Raw genomic sequence first — 17,759 nt, 5'->3', positions numbered from 1 at the left:
GTCTCGCTACCCGTTGCGTGCGTGAACTCCGTCTCTTGGAGCCACACATGATAAGGTTAGAGACCTTGCTACGGGGAGGTCCGGAGGCCAACATGGAGTCTTGCATGGCTCATGTCAAGCGTCAGGACGCCCTGGAGCAGGAGACCCGCTCTAAGGAAATAGCGGATTTGGAATCTGTTACCAACTTTTGGGTGGGTCAACAACACTCGCTAGAGGAGCAGATTATTGACCTCAACCGCACCATGGCTCGCCTGAGGGCCGAATTGGGGCAGGCAGAGGCGAAGTGGAAGGGGCTCCAATCTGACGTTATAAAGGTCAGTAAGAATGCCGAGGCGGAAACTCGACGCCTGCAAGCCTTGCGCCAGGCGGATGCCGCCGCCAGGTCGAACCGCGAGGACCGGATTCGAAAGGCTGCTGAAAACAAGGCTCGGGAAGACCACGCGAGCCAGGTGGAGGCGACCAAAGAAGAGATCTCCACTTTCAGCGTGTTCGACTAAGACTTCTACTTTGTGGTAGTGTTAAGACATTTTATTTATGACTTGTTTGTTCATGAAGTCATAAATTTGTTCAAATGTATTGTTTTAAACACTGGGTGCATGTTTTGCTTCTTCGAACGTAATATTATGACTTTCGCAATTGCAAAGACCATAACTTTGTTCAAATGTATTGTCTTAAAGCATCAGTGAGGTTTGCGCACGCTGAAACTCAATTCCTGACGAATTTGAATTGCTGGTGAAACTCAATTGATTGTGGAAGCTAAACTCAACTGTTGGCGAGTTCATGCTGCGGGCGAAACCCGTATAGTGGTGGGCTTGTTGGAAACCCGACTCGATTTGCTTGGCGAGTTTGAACCGTAGGCGAAACTCGGTTGGTGGCGAGTTTGTCCAACAGTCGGAGATCCAACTACGGGCGAAGCTCGTGCCATGTGTCGGTCGGCGTGTCCGAGTGCTTGCCAGCTAAGACTCTGCAGGCGCATTAATGCTTATTTATGGTGAAGCGACCGGTCGCTTCGCCTCTCGTGCCCAATCCGATCTGTCGGTTTGGGGTCTCGAGAGTAGCCTTTAATGGCGTCGAGTTCGAAGCGTCGCAGGGCGTTCGGACCGCTCGATCGCTTGGGGCGATGAATCCCAGCCGTTGGATTTCTCGGCATATATATCCGTAGGCGCCCCTCTTTAGCAGAGTTCTTCCTGCTTCAAGAGAAAGAAAATCTGCTAAGAAAACCGCTGCAGCGACTTCCTCTGTTCCATAGCCTCTGAGTTGAATTTTGACGAACCCTCGACTATCTTGCTTTTGACTTAGTCGTTTTAGGCTCTTGCTTTGTCCTCTGTTGCTCACAGTGTGGGATCGGGTCAACTCCGATCTTCGCGTTGTAGCTTCCATGGGATTGAGAGGGCAGTACTTGGCTTGCAGTGGAGAACAATCGCTTGTCCCTGCGGCCAACTGGAGAATTTCAACTTCAACTCGCCTCTTGGCGAGTTGTTGCCTGGGGAATCGACAGACAGGTCGTCCGCCGAATGTGACAATTGATTGTGGTAGGAGTCACCGCCTGGTAGACTCTACCCATCAGTCATCCTAAAGCAATGCTAGGACATCTGGAATAGGTCAAATAGTTCAGGGACGTAAGAGTGTGACTACTGACAGAAGTAATAGCACGTCGCATGGTTGGCCATTACTTAGGCTGTGCTATCCATAAGGATAACGGCGCCAATCATCAGAGGTGATCACTAACTTAATGAGGTGTTATCGCGATTGGAGCGACTATAGGGATCTACCATTCTTCGGAAGAGGATTGGTGAGTAGATTGTGTCAGAGGTTTAATGTTAACGTGACAGGGAATGTCGTGATTGGAACGACTTTGGGGACCCACCATCCTTTGGAAGAGGATTAGTGAGTGGATTTTGTCAGAGGTTTAATGTTAACTTGACAGGGAATGTCGTGATTGGAACGACTTTAGTGGATCCGCCATCTCATTGGAGAAGATAGGCGAATTGAATGTGTTTGTCGTGATGTGAACGACTTGAGTGGATCCGCCATCTCATTGGAGAAGATAGGTGAATTGAATGTGTTTATCGTAATGTGAACGACTTGAGTGGATCCGCCATCTCATTGGAAAAGATAGGCGAATTGAGTTCCAACAGAGGCTTTCGCCAGAGCGGGTAAAGTAGGAACAGTTTAGCCTCGTGTACCATTTGGAGGGTGTGAGGGCCAGTTTAGACTCTTGCACTCGTGAGAGTTGGTGAAGGAGAACTAGGGGTAGTACTTCTTCAGATACTTGCCGTTGATGGGCATCATGATCTTATCGCCATTCGGCTTGACGAGACGATAGGCGCCGTTAGAGACCATCCGAGCGGCGGAAGGTCGGGATAATGCTCCCCAGGTAAGCATTCCTGGAGCAGCGACGTCTGGATCTGGAGCTGCACTGCCTGCCCCTTCTGCTGCATTGGGGGCGGCTCTGGCGACTTCGGAGGACGCTCCTTCGCAGACTGGTGTGAGGCCACAGACGGGAGTCCCAGCGGCTTCCGCGTCCGCATCAGGAGGTAATTTTTGCATAGCGTCTTTGATCGCAACGATGATCCCATACCTTTTGACATTGGTATTGGACCTATGCAGGCGCGATTGGGAAGGTGATCTCCATTCCTTCCGACGAAGAAGGGGAGGCTGGAGACGAGGAGGGGTCTACCGGCTCAGGTAAGCGTGTGTTTTAACATTACTTTTCCTTCCGTTAGTAGGGTCCTTTTCGAAGGGTCTCTGTTAACCTCTTTTCCGTGTATTTGTAGCTGATCCTACCCGTGAAGTTGCAGGTGAGGAGGGTCCTCATTCTTGGGCGAATCGCTCATCCGAGGAGGCGGGCGAATCTGAGGAGGGTGACAATGTCTCGGTTCACGAGGCATTGTCCAGTGAGGAAGAGGATTTGGCTCTTGAGGACGCGCCTGGCCAAATAGGGGGATCTCCTGCTCCTGCGGAAGCGTCGGCTGGGGGTCGTTCATAACTTGCCGAGTGCCGGCGGATCCAGCTCTTGACTCAGACAGCCGAGGTGAGTCGCATTTATGAATGCTCAGGTTGACTCGACACCTGTCCAGACCTTCGTGCTGTGCGTACTGTGAGCGGCCGTTTTGACGGTCTTGGGGTACTGTGCTCTCTCCCTTTGGGTCGAGAGGGATGGGAAGGTCCATCTCAGCACGTGGGGTAGCGGATACCCAGCTATACTGACAGTCTTGGGGTTTGCTGGCGGATTCTACTCTGTACTCGGGCAGGCGAGTTGAGTGAAAGGCGAACTTCCGCCATCCTGATCGATCTTAACTCGTGCTGGCGAGCCGACCGTAAGGCGAACCTAGAACCGAGCATATCCGACATTTATGCGATTTAGGCCCGTGCCATAGAACTGAGCGTGCGAGCTCTTCTCGTAGGCGAATCTCCTGTAAGCCTATAGAGGTATTTTTTTTACCGTCTACAAAAATCTCTCTCTTTAATTCTCTGTTTTTCTCCTTAACAGCCGGCTAAACCTCTCCTCTGCGTTTTTCTTTTCCGCAGTCTTTTCCCACAACAACTTTTCTCCCACACTCAAAACCCTATGTAAACATGCATATTTATAATAGTTTTGGTGGGCCGGTGAAGAAACCTGTTGGACCTTGGCTATCTGCACAAATTTACCCATTGGACTCTTCTCACATGCGTGGCCCCCACTTCTTCTTTCCGCGTGAATTGATTGACCCCCACGTTGTCTTTGTTCACAAAGACAATTAAAAATTGATGCGGCCAATGAGATATCTGATTAATTTCTTGTAGATTGACATTTACAATGTGCCTAATCCTAGCCGGCCAGCCCTGAGCACTTATGGAGCATGGCAAAATATTCGAATGACGAGATCTTCGCAATCAAATTTTTAATTTGATCTAAAGCAATGAATCATAAACAGAAGATTATGATTGGTACCATTTTCGTCGATGTATGTAAAGGGGCTGTTTGGTTTGTTTTTTAACTCGGTGAAAAAGTTTTACACCGCCTCCGCATCAGATTTTTCGTGGTCACGTAGGATATAAGCTTTCCGTCAGTTTTTTTCCCATCTTTGGTTCGCTAGGGTTGAAGAAGGAAAACTCGGTGAAAATCGCCGCCACATCAAAATTTTTTCTCTCCCCCAATTCCTTCCTCAACTTCGTGAAATCGACGAAAACTGCAGCCACGTCAGCTTTTTGCCATATAAACAAAAGTTTTCCTTTTTTTTCCATGCGAACCAAACACAAGAAAAATAAATACATTGGTTTTCCACCATTTTTTTGTGCGAACCAAAGCGAAACAATCTATTTCTGGGAAAAGTTTGGAAAACTCAAAACTTATGTTTTTGTACATGGAAATGCATTTCCCTATATCTAGGAAACGAACCAAATAGCCCTAAAAAGGAAAAGAAGGAAAAAACATGTCGAATCTCAATTGGTGAAAATAACACTATGCTGTGCATTTTGAGGATATAAATACTATTTATGTATTTTAAACTTACTATTATTGATTAATAACTATTTAATAAAATATTATTTACTATTAAATAGCTTTTAGTTAGACTATAAGATATTGACAATTATTATTATAATACATTTTGTTGCTCCCTAAAAAGGAAAGAGATTATTATAATATATTTTAAAAAATTTCTCATTTTTCTTCCTTTTTTGCTCCCTAAAATCTATTTCCCTCATTTCTTAATTTATTATTTAATAAATTATGGATTGATACAATCTTTGCTTTTAAATTAATTATATAATTATAATATTTGGTAAAAAAACATATCAAAGGTGACTAAGAGGAGACAATATCTTATCTAACGGCATGGTCTAATGATGGTGATGACCATAGTAAGAAAGAAGTAAAGGAAAAAAAAAGAAATATAAAAAATAAAAAATAATAAAACAAATAGGAGTTCTATTTTTACTACCTAGTTTCGAGCTCAAACTTAGGATAATTTGAGAGACCAAAACTCTCATTTTTTATATAAAAGTTAAAAAAATTGGGATAATTTTGTACAATTATCTCAGTTTTAGTTTTGTTAGACCTCTAGTTGTTCTAGTTTTGTTAGACCTCTAGTTGACTAACACTTTAAAATTTTATTCTATTTTATTCTAGTTCTAGTTGACTAACACTATAAAATTTTATCTCACAAATTATTTTTGTTCTAGTTTTGAGTACTATTTGACTAATCCCCAATTAGTGCAAACACAAGTTCAAGGAAAAAACAAAAAAGGGGGAGAGGGGGGTTAGGCTTGGGTGTGGGGCGTTAAAGAAAAAAGAAAGGAAAGAAAAATATTGCTTAAAAAAACGGGTAATTGCATAATACTCCCTTAATCATTCTTAATTCCTTCATGCTCCCTCAAATCTCAATGTTTTCTTATTTGTTCCTCAAAATTTTAATTTTCTTAAAAAATTTGTCCTTTTGTCAGGGATTCTATTAGTTTCTCTAACTCTAGTTGGGAATATAATCGCTAGAAAAAGCTTTAAATTAGGTTTAGGGTCCTGGTCGTTAGAGAAGATGAAGTTGGTGGGTTTGGATTTTAGTTAGAGTGGGTTGCAGGTATAAACCCATTATAAAACGGGTTGGTAATATCTTAATGATGATGTTAATTATGGGTGATGGTATAATAGGAAAATCATCTACTTTTTATTTAAGTTAATAGAAATCCACTCTCATAAAATAACGTCACCTAATAAGAGGGACAAATGTGCAAGAAAATTAAAGATTTGACGGACTAATAAGCTAATACCGAGATGCGGGGACTATTTATTACATAAGAATGAGCTAGGAGACTACTATATGTAATTATAAAAAAAAAGGTAAAATGAGAATGAGCTCAAAGCATAAGATCTATGCCCCACAACCTTGAGCCAACCTGACCTCCCAACCTATTTTCAGGCCCGAGCCTAATAACCAATTAGCGGTTGTTTGGATCTTTTTCGATAAACTACGTGATAGTTACAGTAAAACAGAAAACAATGGCTCCTCTAGATCTGCCTGTTACAGTAATACTATCCCAAGATAGAGTATTTTACTATGAATTAGCTAGAGGCTGTCAACTCAGATTTTTTGCTACCACATTAGGGCCCTATTTACCTAAACAAACAAAGGAAAACCTATAATATGCTATAGCCTGACATCTACAGAAACTTATAAGAAAAAAAAGCACAACCAAACATACCCCTAGCGGTTGCCTTCTGACTTCTAAGTCCATCTATTAGGGGGTGTTTGTTTTAATTTTTTTAGGATATAGGGTGAATTACAAATTCTAGGATGAAGAAGTGTGTTTTTTTAGTTTATGGATTTCATAACCTTTATTTGATTCAAAATATTTTTTGGTATATTGAATACCAAATAATAAAAAAAAATTAATATGTATCCTTGTCATAGGAGGGGATTTCCCTCCTTGTCGTCTATGTGGCACAATCCCCACCATCCTCATAAACTAGGCACAAATCCCCACCAACTCACACACTCTCTTCTACTTTATGAGGATGGTGGGGATTGCGCCACATAGGCGTCAAGGATGAAACCCCCTCCTATGACAAGGATACCCATTAATCTCTAATAAAAAACTAATATATTATAGCATTTGTGAAATCTACTATTTGAGAGAGGGTTTAGGCTGAATTTCAAATTCTAAATTTTGTAATGTTACAATTTGAGTTTGAAACAAACAAAATACAAATTATAGGATTACATATCTCAAAATATTGATGAAACAAACAACATTTTAGAAATCTTAATTCATATTAAAAACCTATGGATTTCAAATCCCATGGTGAAATCCATATCCAAAAAAATATAGGATTTAAAATAAACACCCCCTAAAAGCAATTTTTCATAAAACCGCCATCAGATCCTCTTTTTTCACATTCACATAAAACCAATAAAAATCCCAAATAAACTCATACAAGAAAGCAATCAGGCCAGCTTTCTCCCCCAAAAACCTCCCAAACCCTAATCTCTGTCACTCGCTCCCTTCTTCCTTCTCCCGATTCATGCCGTTCCTCTTCATTCATAGCGTCTGAAACCCTAGCCCTAGCCCTAGCCCTAGCCTTCTCCTCGTCGAGATGTCTCTCCAGACCCCCGAATTCAAGTACATCACCGACGAATGCTTGCGAGAATGGAAGGGATCCAACGCTGGTTTCAAGTTACCCGATCCTGTCCCCATGAATCGATTCCTCTACGAGCTCTGCTGGTCCATGGTCAGCTCTTTAAAAATTTACCTTGTTCGAGTTTAATTGGTTCTTTTTTTTTGCTTATTTTTTTATCTGTTTGTAGGTTCGTGGGGATTTGCCTTTTCAAAAGTGCAGGGCTGCGCTGGATTCGGTGGTGTTCGTGGAGGAGGAGAGCAAGGAGGAGATGGGTTCCATCTTTGCGGATATAATCGCTCATATGGGCCAAGATGTTAGCTTTCTTACCTCTCTCTCTCTCTCTCTCAAAATAGTTTTCAAGCAAAAAACTATTGCATATATAATACCTATGAAAATCACATACAAAGAAAGAGTTCAGTGCGACACTTTCCTGAATTTATAACTAAGCCGGAAGCGGAGTTGGATGCTGACTTATTTACGAGACATAAGTTCCCTCATTTCTATCCCATCCAATAGATTGAAGAACAAATAATCTTCATCAGCGAACTCCTCTTGATAGGCAGCAGCCGCTGCGGCCCTTGTGCTGCCTGGTCGATCAGTAATCTTGCATCTCTTTATTTGGCTTGCTATATGCTAATAGTATGCAAGTGGGGGCGTTTGAAGCATGCAATAATCAAGGTTCTAAATGGCGGATGTTTGGTACTTGGCAATCAGGAGATCACATGTTGAATAGTGAATGTCGAGCTACATGTCGGGGGAATTTAATAGCAGGCGCCGTAGTGGATGAAAGATATTCTTATGTGACATATACAAATGTTAACAAAATTAATGAATGGGGTCTTAAATGTTGTTCATCAAATGTAAAATCCAAGTTTAAACATTCAAAAGAAGGTTTATTCATATAACACAACTAAGAATACAACAAAAATCGATATTCAGTACGTAATAACTTATAAGATATGAGCATCAACGAAGAATACAACAAAAGTCGATATTCAGTGTGTAATAACTTGTGAGATATGAGCATCAAGAATATAAAAAAGCAAAACTTATAAATCTTGTACAACTGCAATATTGGTGACATGCCAGATAAAATGTCTGTTGATATGTTTGGTCAAACCAAAAATTTCAGGAATATTTATTCAAAGTTGATGACCCGTATACCTACTTTCATGTTCTAGCGTTGAGTGATGAAAACTACTTGTCTGTGGTCATGTTTGGACATGTTGGGATAGTGAAGCATTGACAAGAAACAAATAATGTTATATGAGTTGTGTACACTTCCTTCATTTTTCTGGTTTTTCTAGAAAGAAGTACCGTTTAATTGGAAACTTGCCCCCTTCCCTTTCGGATTTTGGTGAAAAAGGCCACTTTTGAGTAATTTGAAATTCCTTTCTAATCATATAGTTTACATCCTTATGCCCATGTTAGGTTTGTAGCAATATAAACACCATCATGCATAAACTTGATACCTGGAATTCATATTGGGAATTGAACAAGGAGGGGGAGCTGATGTTTGATGTTATTGGTAGATGATTCCAGGAAGAATGTTCCCTAATAGATAATGACAACAGGTGGAGATAAGATTTCGATTGTATATGGTTTGAGAGTTGACCTCACAAATGCCGAGTTCGAAGTTTTTAGTGAATTTATATGATTTGATAATGCTGATGTTTGATGTTATTGGTAGATGATTCCAGGAAGAATGTTCCCTAATATAAACACCATCATGCATAAACTTGACTATCAGGCTTTTGTTGCTAAATGCTAATAAGATAGTTTACACGCTTATGTCAATGCTAGGATTATAGCAATATAAACGTCATCCTCACTTTAGTTACAATTACAAGTTTTTCTAACTGATCAACTTAGCGAAATGACCATTGGTCAAATGCAGGGGTGGACCTGCTTGCATCCGTTGGAAAACGTCCATACCGCATGAAACTTGTTTTTCTGTGAGAAATCATAATACTTTTACATAACATCCATTTAGCTTAAGCATTTATTTTTAATATAAAAAGCATCTTAATCTCTAGCTTAAATAGCAAGGTCTCAAAATGGATTTATTGGGCTGTGAATTTCACAACTTATTTAGGTAGCAAGTAATTAACAAAAGCCATACCAAAAGTAATTAGTAATATATCTGTATAATTTTGAGATTGAGAATATTCATAGATAGCTACAAATTTAAATTACATTTTACTCAGACCTAACTCAAGTTACATGTAAAATGTTATTTGTATGCACCTAACTATTTAAATATTCTTTCTTAGTATTAATTTGGGGTTTTTTTGGAAACCACCATAAAAATAGGGCCATTATGTAGAAACCACCTTTTATTTTCAATTTATATGTAACCCGTCTTTAAAATGGTTTTTTGTCCCAATCAACAAACTCCAAGGCAAAATTTCACTAAAAACCAAAAATAACCTTTAAAAATGTATAAATTGAAATGAGAGGTAATTTCTGTATAATGATCCTATTTTAAAGGTGTTTTCTAGGGAAAACCATATTGATTTTATTATTTTTAATTTAAAAGATAGTATTCATGTCTAATGTCTATCTTCCTGATCAAAATTTTAGCAACTCTTATGGTATTATACGGTCTATGCCCACATCATGTAAGAGACATACTTTAATGTTCGACTTCAATAACTAAATTATTGTCCCATGTTAGTTTTTTTTCGGTTTTTATCCGCAATGATTTTTTTTAGCAGCCCCCATTAATCATATGGTTAGCTTAATGTTGGATATTACTATTACAGTTACCAGTGATATTGCGTACCAGGTTGTAAAATGCTATATTTGTTATAGCTGCAAACTCATAATTGGGGTGGGTATCCTTGATGAAATAAATAACATTTGAACATTGTGATATTTGGTCCTCATAATTCATTTCTCAAAGATCTAATATACTGATAACTGATGGATGAGAAATACACATTTAGATTACACATGTAATGGAGGATGCAGATGTTGTTACCATACTGATTGCTTGGATATTCTTTAATTTACAACAAATGTTTTGGTATATAATGTGAAGAGGGAGAGTTCAACGGAGCGCAGGATTCAACAGAGTGCAAAATCTTTTGATGAAGTCTTCTAATAGTCAATTACTTGTAAAGCTTTGGCGGGCTGAATTGTGATTCTGTTCTAGGAACATTTTCATTCTCCAACAATTTTTTTATTAATATGCAGGAGAGAGCACTTTTATTCTTGTCCACTAGTCCAAAATGGCGATATTTTCTATTCTTTGAAAAATAGAGAATTTAACTTTAATGCTGCTTCCAACTTTACTAATTCGTTGGAACTTTTTTTTGGTTGATGTATATTGTGATACTTTCTTAATTATTCTGTATTTTATTATTTTTTAAGTTTTTTGATAGGAGTCACTAACACTTTCAATTGTTTTAAATTTTAACCTTTGATTATTCTTAGCTTTTTTTCTCACCTGTTTGCACGGGTCTAGGATGGAATGTATAATTGAGTCATTTTTTGCTATTAATTTAATTTAAGCATTCATTATTTTGCAGCTTACATTACCTGGGGATCATCGTGGCCGCCTTGTTAAAATGGTACTGAAATGATTTTGTTTTGCTTATATTCATTTATTTTGATTTAGTTTTCTGGTGAGTTCTCGTGTTCTTTTAATTCATGATATACTTTATTGGTCATTAGCTGTTCTTGTGCAACTATACATTGTAAATATGTTGCTAGTGACATCTCGTCTCGTTGAATTTGTGTTATGTTTCCCATTTCATTATGGCAAAATATTTTCATATCAGCATGTGCACTTTGAGTGCAAGTTGTACATACATACACAAATGGACACACGAAGAGTTCCTGTATCATTGAATTATCTGCTATGACACCTAATTGTTGATGTTAAGTGGAATTATCATTCTAATTTTAGTGCGGAAAATTTTGTTTGCCTAAGCAATTTGTTGGTCGAACTGCTTATCTTATCTGCACTATGAAAAAAGTGTTGTTTGTGAATTGTTTGGTAAAAGTAGAAGTTGATAGGAATAAATATTTGTGTTTTGTGATCTCAAAATCTTTGCTTATAGCCATAGAGTTGTTTTTTTAAAGTTTATATACAAAATTATATGTATCATTTGTTTTTAGTAGTAGAGAACATTTGCATACGGCTACATAGTAGTGAGTTGAAATTTTTATATGGCCTGAGGCTTAGAGGCTTAGTCACTGTAGCCACCCTACTTCTTACCTAAACACTTCTCTCTTAATTAATGACAAAGAAGTTTGTTAGCATCATTTGAATACCATTAATAAATTGGTGCACGAGGAAAAGAAAAGGATGGGAAAACTTTTGATGGTATTAGAGCACATATCCTTATAGTCTCTCATGGAATCTAACGTGTATGTTTGAAATTTGAGGTACACAGACAAACTTTATATCTGGACAAGTACATGAAAAGACATTTTAAGGGGCATATTTGCAATAACTAAAAATGCTATATATAGTAGGTTGGTAGAAAAAAGCTTTTGCTAAGTGTTTACCTTTGACACTCCTACATTCATAGTGCCTCTTTGAATTTACAAGCCTCTTTGAATTTACAAGCAAACTTTGGAACGTTAGAAGTATATACAACACTCAACCTGAAATGAGTATATATAAGTTTTTTGAGGGGTGCAGGTGAAATGGAAAACAACAACAAAGGAATACATGTTTAAAGTAGAAAAAGGCTTGAGGATTTTGGATAATTTGCATATAGTAATAAGTATTCACAAAACACACACGCGTCTTTTAAAGATGTTTCCTTTCGGTAGAAATAGAAAGCATAAGTGCATAATCATAAGAGAGGAGGATCTTTGTTTATTAAATTTTATTGCGTATATTGTTGCTAGTATTGGATGCAATTCTATATTTTAAGCTTGTTATTCTTACCTATATAAACATGTAACATGTATATTAGCTAATGATTGAGTAGTGGAGTTATAGGCTTGGGTGGAAATGAACCAAATAATTGATAAATTGTTCAGTTATTATTCGTCTAGATATTCGGTCATATTCGACTTGATAGTTCATTTAATTGTAAATGAATATTTTTTAGTATTCGGCTCATAAACAAATAGAATTTAGCCAAAGGTGTATTCAATTCGGTTGATTATCAATATTCGTTTATGTTTTACATTTCATTCCTCTAAATTTAATTTATCATAGAATATTTATCTTTTAAAGTTGTACTTGAGATATTTACCATGTTGACATTTATCATAACAAAATATATATTAGAAATACATTCTTATGCAAATTTTAGCTTAGGTCACACTCTTAAGTTGCTAAAAAGGTTTGATAGAAATAGAATTCATGTAGATCTAAAATATGTAATGAGATGTTTTCCTACATTATTACATTATACTAATTTTTATATTCATATTACTATTGATAACTGTATAAGTTAATAATTTATAAATATATGAATTTAATAATTTTGGTAGTAAGATATCATTATAATCATTAAGTAATTATGCACATGTGAAAAGAAAATAAAAAATGATATACCAACATAGGATTTGAACACCTGGCCTCATATTCGAGAAGCAAGTGCCTTAACTAAGTGTGCTAACAAATATTCGTGAATATTTACCTAATATCTAGTTAATAAATTGAATTGAATTTGGACACCTTACCCATTTGACATGAATTTGAATTCGAATTTATAGGTATTCGATCAAAGTCGATACCTATAAATTATATGAGTGGAAGTGCCAGACAACCTCATCTAATTATAGATCTTTTTTGGGTGCGCGCGCGTGGATGTGGGGGATACTTTGGTTTCTTTATTTTTTTTTAAAAACCTCGTAGAGGAGCTAGATTTGGGTGATGCTTTTTACTAGTAGAGGGGTTAGAAAAGTCCAAGAATTTGGGGGGAGAGTTAAAAATTTAACTCCACTTGGTTAGTTGGTGCAAGTGCTCTTCCCCCACCTAAGTTTACTTCGTGGTTGCACGAGTGACTAATTATTGATGCCAGATTTTTGGGCAACAAATAAATGGACATGCCAAATGGGACTTAATAGCTGATTATAAACAAGGGGGCCATCTTTATTTTACCTTTTAGGAGTCTTCCAAATGCAATATCCAGTAGGTTGCCTTTATCATGTTGTATTATCAGACAAGTTTTTCTAACCAAGGAACTATGTTTATGAGTTCATTTCTTTTTCTCTACATGTTGATAAAGGATACTGGATGTTTGACAACATTGCAATTGATCTGGTTACTTCTTTTGGTAACAGACTTATTCAAACTACGTTGTGCATTTACCATTTAGCCATTTGTCTTTAGAGTCGAGGTGCTTTGTGCAATTCATTTTGTGCTTTTTAATTCTGCCTTTAATTTTTTATTACCAGTGGTGCAAAATCTTGTTCATGATGTTGGTTCTGTACTTATTTTGACCTTGGAGCAGGCAAAATGGCTGGCTGATTCTTTATTGGTTCCATCAAGGCTTCTGCAGGAGCGCTGTGAGGTGAGTCCCGTTACCTAACCTGACTAACTTAGATGGTTGTATTATGAGTTTAGTCATCTTACATTGTTCTTAGATATAATCCTAAATTTCATCCTCCACATTTTAGGAAGAATTTCTTTGGGAGTCTGACATGGCTAAGATAAAAGCTCAAGAGTTGAAAGCTAAAGAGGTATGGATTTTGTTCGCTCTCATTATTTCATTTCCTGCAAACCTCACGTTGAGGTTATAAAACTAGCACAGTTTGATTTCAACGTTCGTATTCCCAATCCTGATCTTTCCTAGTTACCCCCCCCCCCCCCCCCCCCAAAAAAAAAAAAAGAAAGAAAAAAAGAAAAAGAAAAAAGGGAAATGTGTTTTGCTCCTCTTGCTCCTTCAACAGAGTCGGTCCCTATATCACATGCCTTAAATAAGAGAAGGCAAGTTAGGCATGCTGGTAAATTGAGATAAAAAAAGCAACCAGTTAGCTACTAATTGATTTACTCCTGTTTGTTTGAAGAGACATGTTTTAGGTCCATCCAGCATCGAAGTTGTAAAGATGGAAATATCATTTTACATAAAAAACTACACGCCTCATGTTTTAAGTTTTCAGGCTCTTTTCAAGCTGTTTGGTGCTGGAACGCCATACATTCTGAGAACAATCTCATATGTTTTTTATTTGCAAACTCTCAAGTGTAGAGCGAGAAAACTATAAAATTAGTACTCAGACTTGAATATTAACTGTTTTCGGTGTAGATTTATAAAATTTTTAGCTTGCTGCAAAGGTAAGTGTAATTAGATAATTTTCTGAAATAATCAGATGTAAGTGTAGCTGATCCTCTCTTTCCTTATGATAGGACAAAGAAGTTATAGAGTAATATTATTAGTGTCATCATAACCCCTATCCATAAAGGTTATGCGATAAACACTAGTTTGTTGCCTAGCTCATGTTGTGGATCTATCCGCACCCAATGTTCATTGTAGTGTTGTTTTATGTTGCTTTGAACTTGTCTATTTCAGTTGTTACACATATCGAACCTGCTATTCATGCTTGTCTGATAATTTTCTGTCTCCTTGTAAAAAACTTGATGCTTTTATTTGTTTACTTCTTCACATTGTTTATGCGTTTTAATAACTTTAGCGTGTCATTGTCCTTCCAAATTTCTAGGTCAGAGTGAACACCCGTCTACTTTATCAACAAACAAAGTTCAATCTTCTTCGGGAAGAAAGTGAGGGCTACGCCAAGCTGGTGAGGAAAATCGGATCTTTATCATTTTATGGCCATTGATGTTTCTGGTTCTTTTTTATTATTTTACTTTGACAGCTTCATGGAGTCTGCTCACTAAGCAGTTGGTAGATCTTGTGATTTTGATTAGTTGACAATTATAGGAGCAAGTCTACGAGTCAATTGTGCTTCTTTGAATCACTTACCTAGAATATAATGCAGTATGGAGGGTATATTATAGTTTATTACATTACATTTTTATAATTTGTCGTATGATTTTGCGAGAATGTTTGTTCTCATTTCCTTCAATTTGGTGTATCAAACTTTGTTCTAGATAGAAATATTTTAACTCCCTCTTCCATGATCACCTCTTCTAACATTATAAATTGTGCTTGTTACTGCTGAAGCTTACATTTTGTCTGGCAAAGAGACTAATGCTTTGCTTCATGCTTCCTTTTTCTGAAAGTTGAAATATTGTTATAAGCATATGTACACACCTGAAAGCGAACCAATAACATCTTTGCTGATGGTATAATAAACTAGTGTTAGAAAACTAAGCCAGTGTTGCAGTAAAAAATAAAAATAAAAATAAAAAATGAATAAATAGATGAAGAAGTAAAAAATTAACCAGGAGACCAACTGCGTAATAATGATAAATTACCACCGAAGAGCGTAGCCATATCAAATAGTATACTTTAGAAGGTTAAAAAATACATTCTGATGCAGGTAATAAATAAAAGTGACTGTGGCAGTTAAGCAGAGTGATTGGTTAATAGTTGAGGGGGGTGATAAGGAGAGTTGGGGCATAAATAAGGCAGCTTAAATATGTCCTGCAAAAAAGATATGATGATCATGGTAGTTAGCAGAGCTGGATAGAAATAACGACTTGTAGGTCGTCCACAAATATTTGTTATGAAGGCTTCCATGTTTTGTTTGATTGAGTTATCTATTAGCTTAAGCTATTCGGCTGGCAATTTTGTCATACATGGAACGTAATATTTCGAGGCAGCTTCAGTTCTCCATAAAACATTGTTTTAATGCATGAAGATGGTTCACATCCACTTAGCATGATAGCAAAATACATGCTTGGTTCCTATTTTCATTTTCTTGTACCAGTCATCTTCTAGTATTTCCCTCATTTTTGATGCGCATGTTGCTGAAATTTGTAGGTCACACTTCTCTGTCAAGGCGGTTTAGATTTCATGACAGAGAGTTCTTCAACAGCGACAATCAGCACTATTAAGGTTTAAGTTTTTCACGATTTCAGAAAATAAAACTCATATGATGTTTTTTACTTAAATAATTAACTTATTGCTTGCCATTATGCTGATTTTGCAGTCATTAATTGGGCATTTTGATCTGGACCCTAACCGTGTTTTTGACATCGTAAGTCATATTGTCCTTCTTAGATAAGTAGCTGTATTTTATATGTTTCGCTGTTAATAGAAAGATCTTGTTACTTAATTCAAGCTGAATTGATAAAATTGCCTGCTTGCGTGGTTGCATCAGGTTTTGGAATGTTTCGAACTTTATCCTGACAACAATATATTTTATAACCTTATACCTATTTTCCCCAAGGTATGTCTCTGTCATAGTGAGGTTATGTAAGATAATTACCTTATTTTCTTCAAGTTGATTACTTCTATGGTTCTTTCCAACAGTCACATGCTGCTCAAATTTTGGGGTTTAAGTTCCAATACTATCAGCGCGTGGAAGTAGACACCCCGGTTCCTCCGGGGCTATACAGGCTTGCAGCTTTACTGGTTAAAGCAGAGTTCATCGATCTTGATGCTTTGTAAGCATGTTCTTCATATTCTCCTTTTTGTGCTTAATTGGTTTCACTTACTTGGTGTTGCCTGGTCTTATTATCCTTTGATTCCTTTTCTTAGCAAGGAAAGAAGAAGGGCATTCTTTTGACTTTGACTTGTAATCTACTGTTTCTTTCTTTGGCTCACAAAATTGCAAGAATGACTGACCGTCTAGATTATACTTCTTAATTGGTACTGTGCGGCTGAAATGAATTATTGGTGAAATCATGAAGTAAATTTTGTTCACATGCTTTATCTTGTTGTTGTTGTTGTCTAGATGTGCTTCTATGTATAGATTATACTTCTTAATTGGCATTATGCGGCTGAAATGAAATATTGGTGAAATCCTGAAGTAAATTCGTTCACGCGCTTTAGCTTGTTGCTGTTGTTGTCTAGATGTGCTTGTATGCACCTATTTCTGCTTTCCTTCATATCCAGATCTTACTTCTGTCATTAGTCTTACATCAACGTCTGCTGCTCATTTATGTGGGATGGTTCTGCTGCAAATGGATTATGGCACTAGTTAGACAACACTATTAGGTCAAGTTAGTCCTGTTAGGACTTAGGAACAATAGTTTTCTCTTGGATAGTACAATGACGAGTGAGGTTTAAAAATAACAAGGTGTTTGAGGAGGAAACATGGCAAAGTCATAATAGTTTAAGCTGAGTTGGACTGGATCTTGATGGCATGTATGTAGACTGTATCCTGCTGGTGATTTAGATTTCAGCTGTTACATGTCTCATTTAGATTTCAGCTATTATGTATGTGTTTGTGACTATACATGGCAAGAAGATATGGTTGCGGCAAACTTTTAGATTTAATGGTCTCTTCCTTTTTTTCTGATCTTTGCCAGGGAGGAGGTTTTTTTTCTTTTTGGGGGTGTAGTGTGTCTTTTTGGGTGGGGGGGGGTCAAAGATTCTAATAGCTGGATCAAAAATGTGGATTCTACATGTAATAGGCCTCAGCAGCAGTTAGATAGTTATCAGATGAATACATTTTCAGTGACTTCAATTATTTGAATTACGTTCAGCGTATAGGCAGTGCTGATTGGGTATGCCGCTAAAGGTTAATGGTTGCAGATGGCCATCCAAAATCCAGTTGTGAACATAAACTGTTTGCCTTCGGCCCAACAGATTCTGTTATATATGATATATATATATATATTATA

General features: G+C 37.3%; 1 protein-coding gene across 1 annotated transcript in view; it reads left to right on the top strand.

Annotated features, from left to right (window-relative positions):
- Window positions 6,895-17,759, top strand: part of LOC109833791 (THO complex subunit 2) — a 52,134-nt gene continuing 41,269 nt past the window's right edge. The window contains 10 exon segments of the mRNA XM_020401607.1: window positions 6,895-7,207; window positions 7,284-7,409; window positions 10,630-10,671; window positions 13,522-13,581; window positions 13,688-13,750; window positions 14,726-14,806; window positions 15,952-16,026; window positions 16,121-16,168; window positions 16,292-16,360; window positions 16,444-16,577. Of these exon segments, the coding sequence (XP_020257196.1) occupies window positions 7,073-7,207; window positions 7,284-7,409; window positions 10,630-10,671; window positions 13,522-13,581; window positions 13,688-13,750; window positions 14,726-14,806; window positions 15,952-16,026; window positions 16,121-16,168; window positions 16,292-16,360; window positions 16,444-16,577 (833 nt within the window). The 5' untranslated portion in view covers window positions 6,895-7,072.

This window comes from Asparagus officinalis, chromosome 3 (genome assembly GCF_001876935.1).
Source record: "Asparagus officinalis chromosome 3, Aspof.V1, whole genome shotgun sequence".
Lineage (NCBI taxonomy): Eukaryota > Viridiplantae > Streptophyta > Magnoliopsida > Asparagales > Asparagaceae > Asparagus > Asparagus officinalis.
This window is presented reverse-complemented; position numbering and strand designations above follow the sequence as displayed.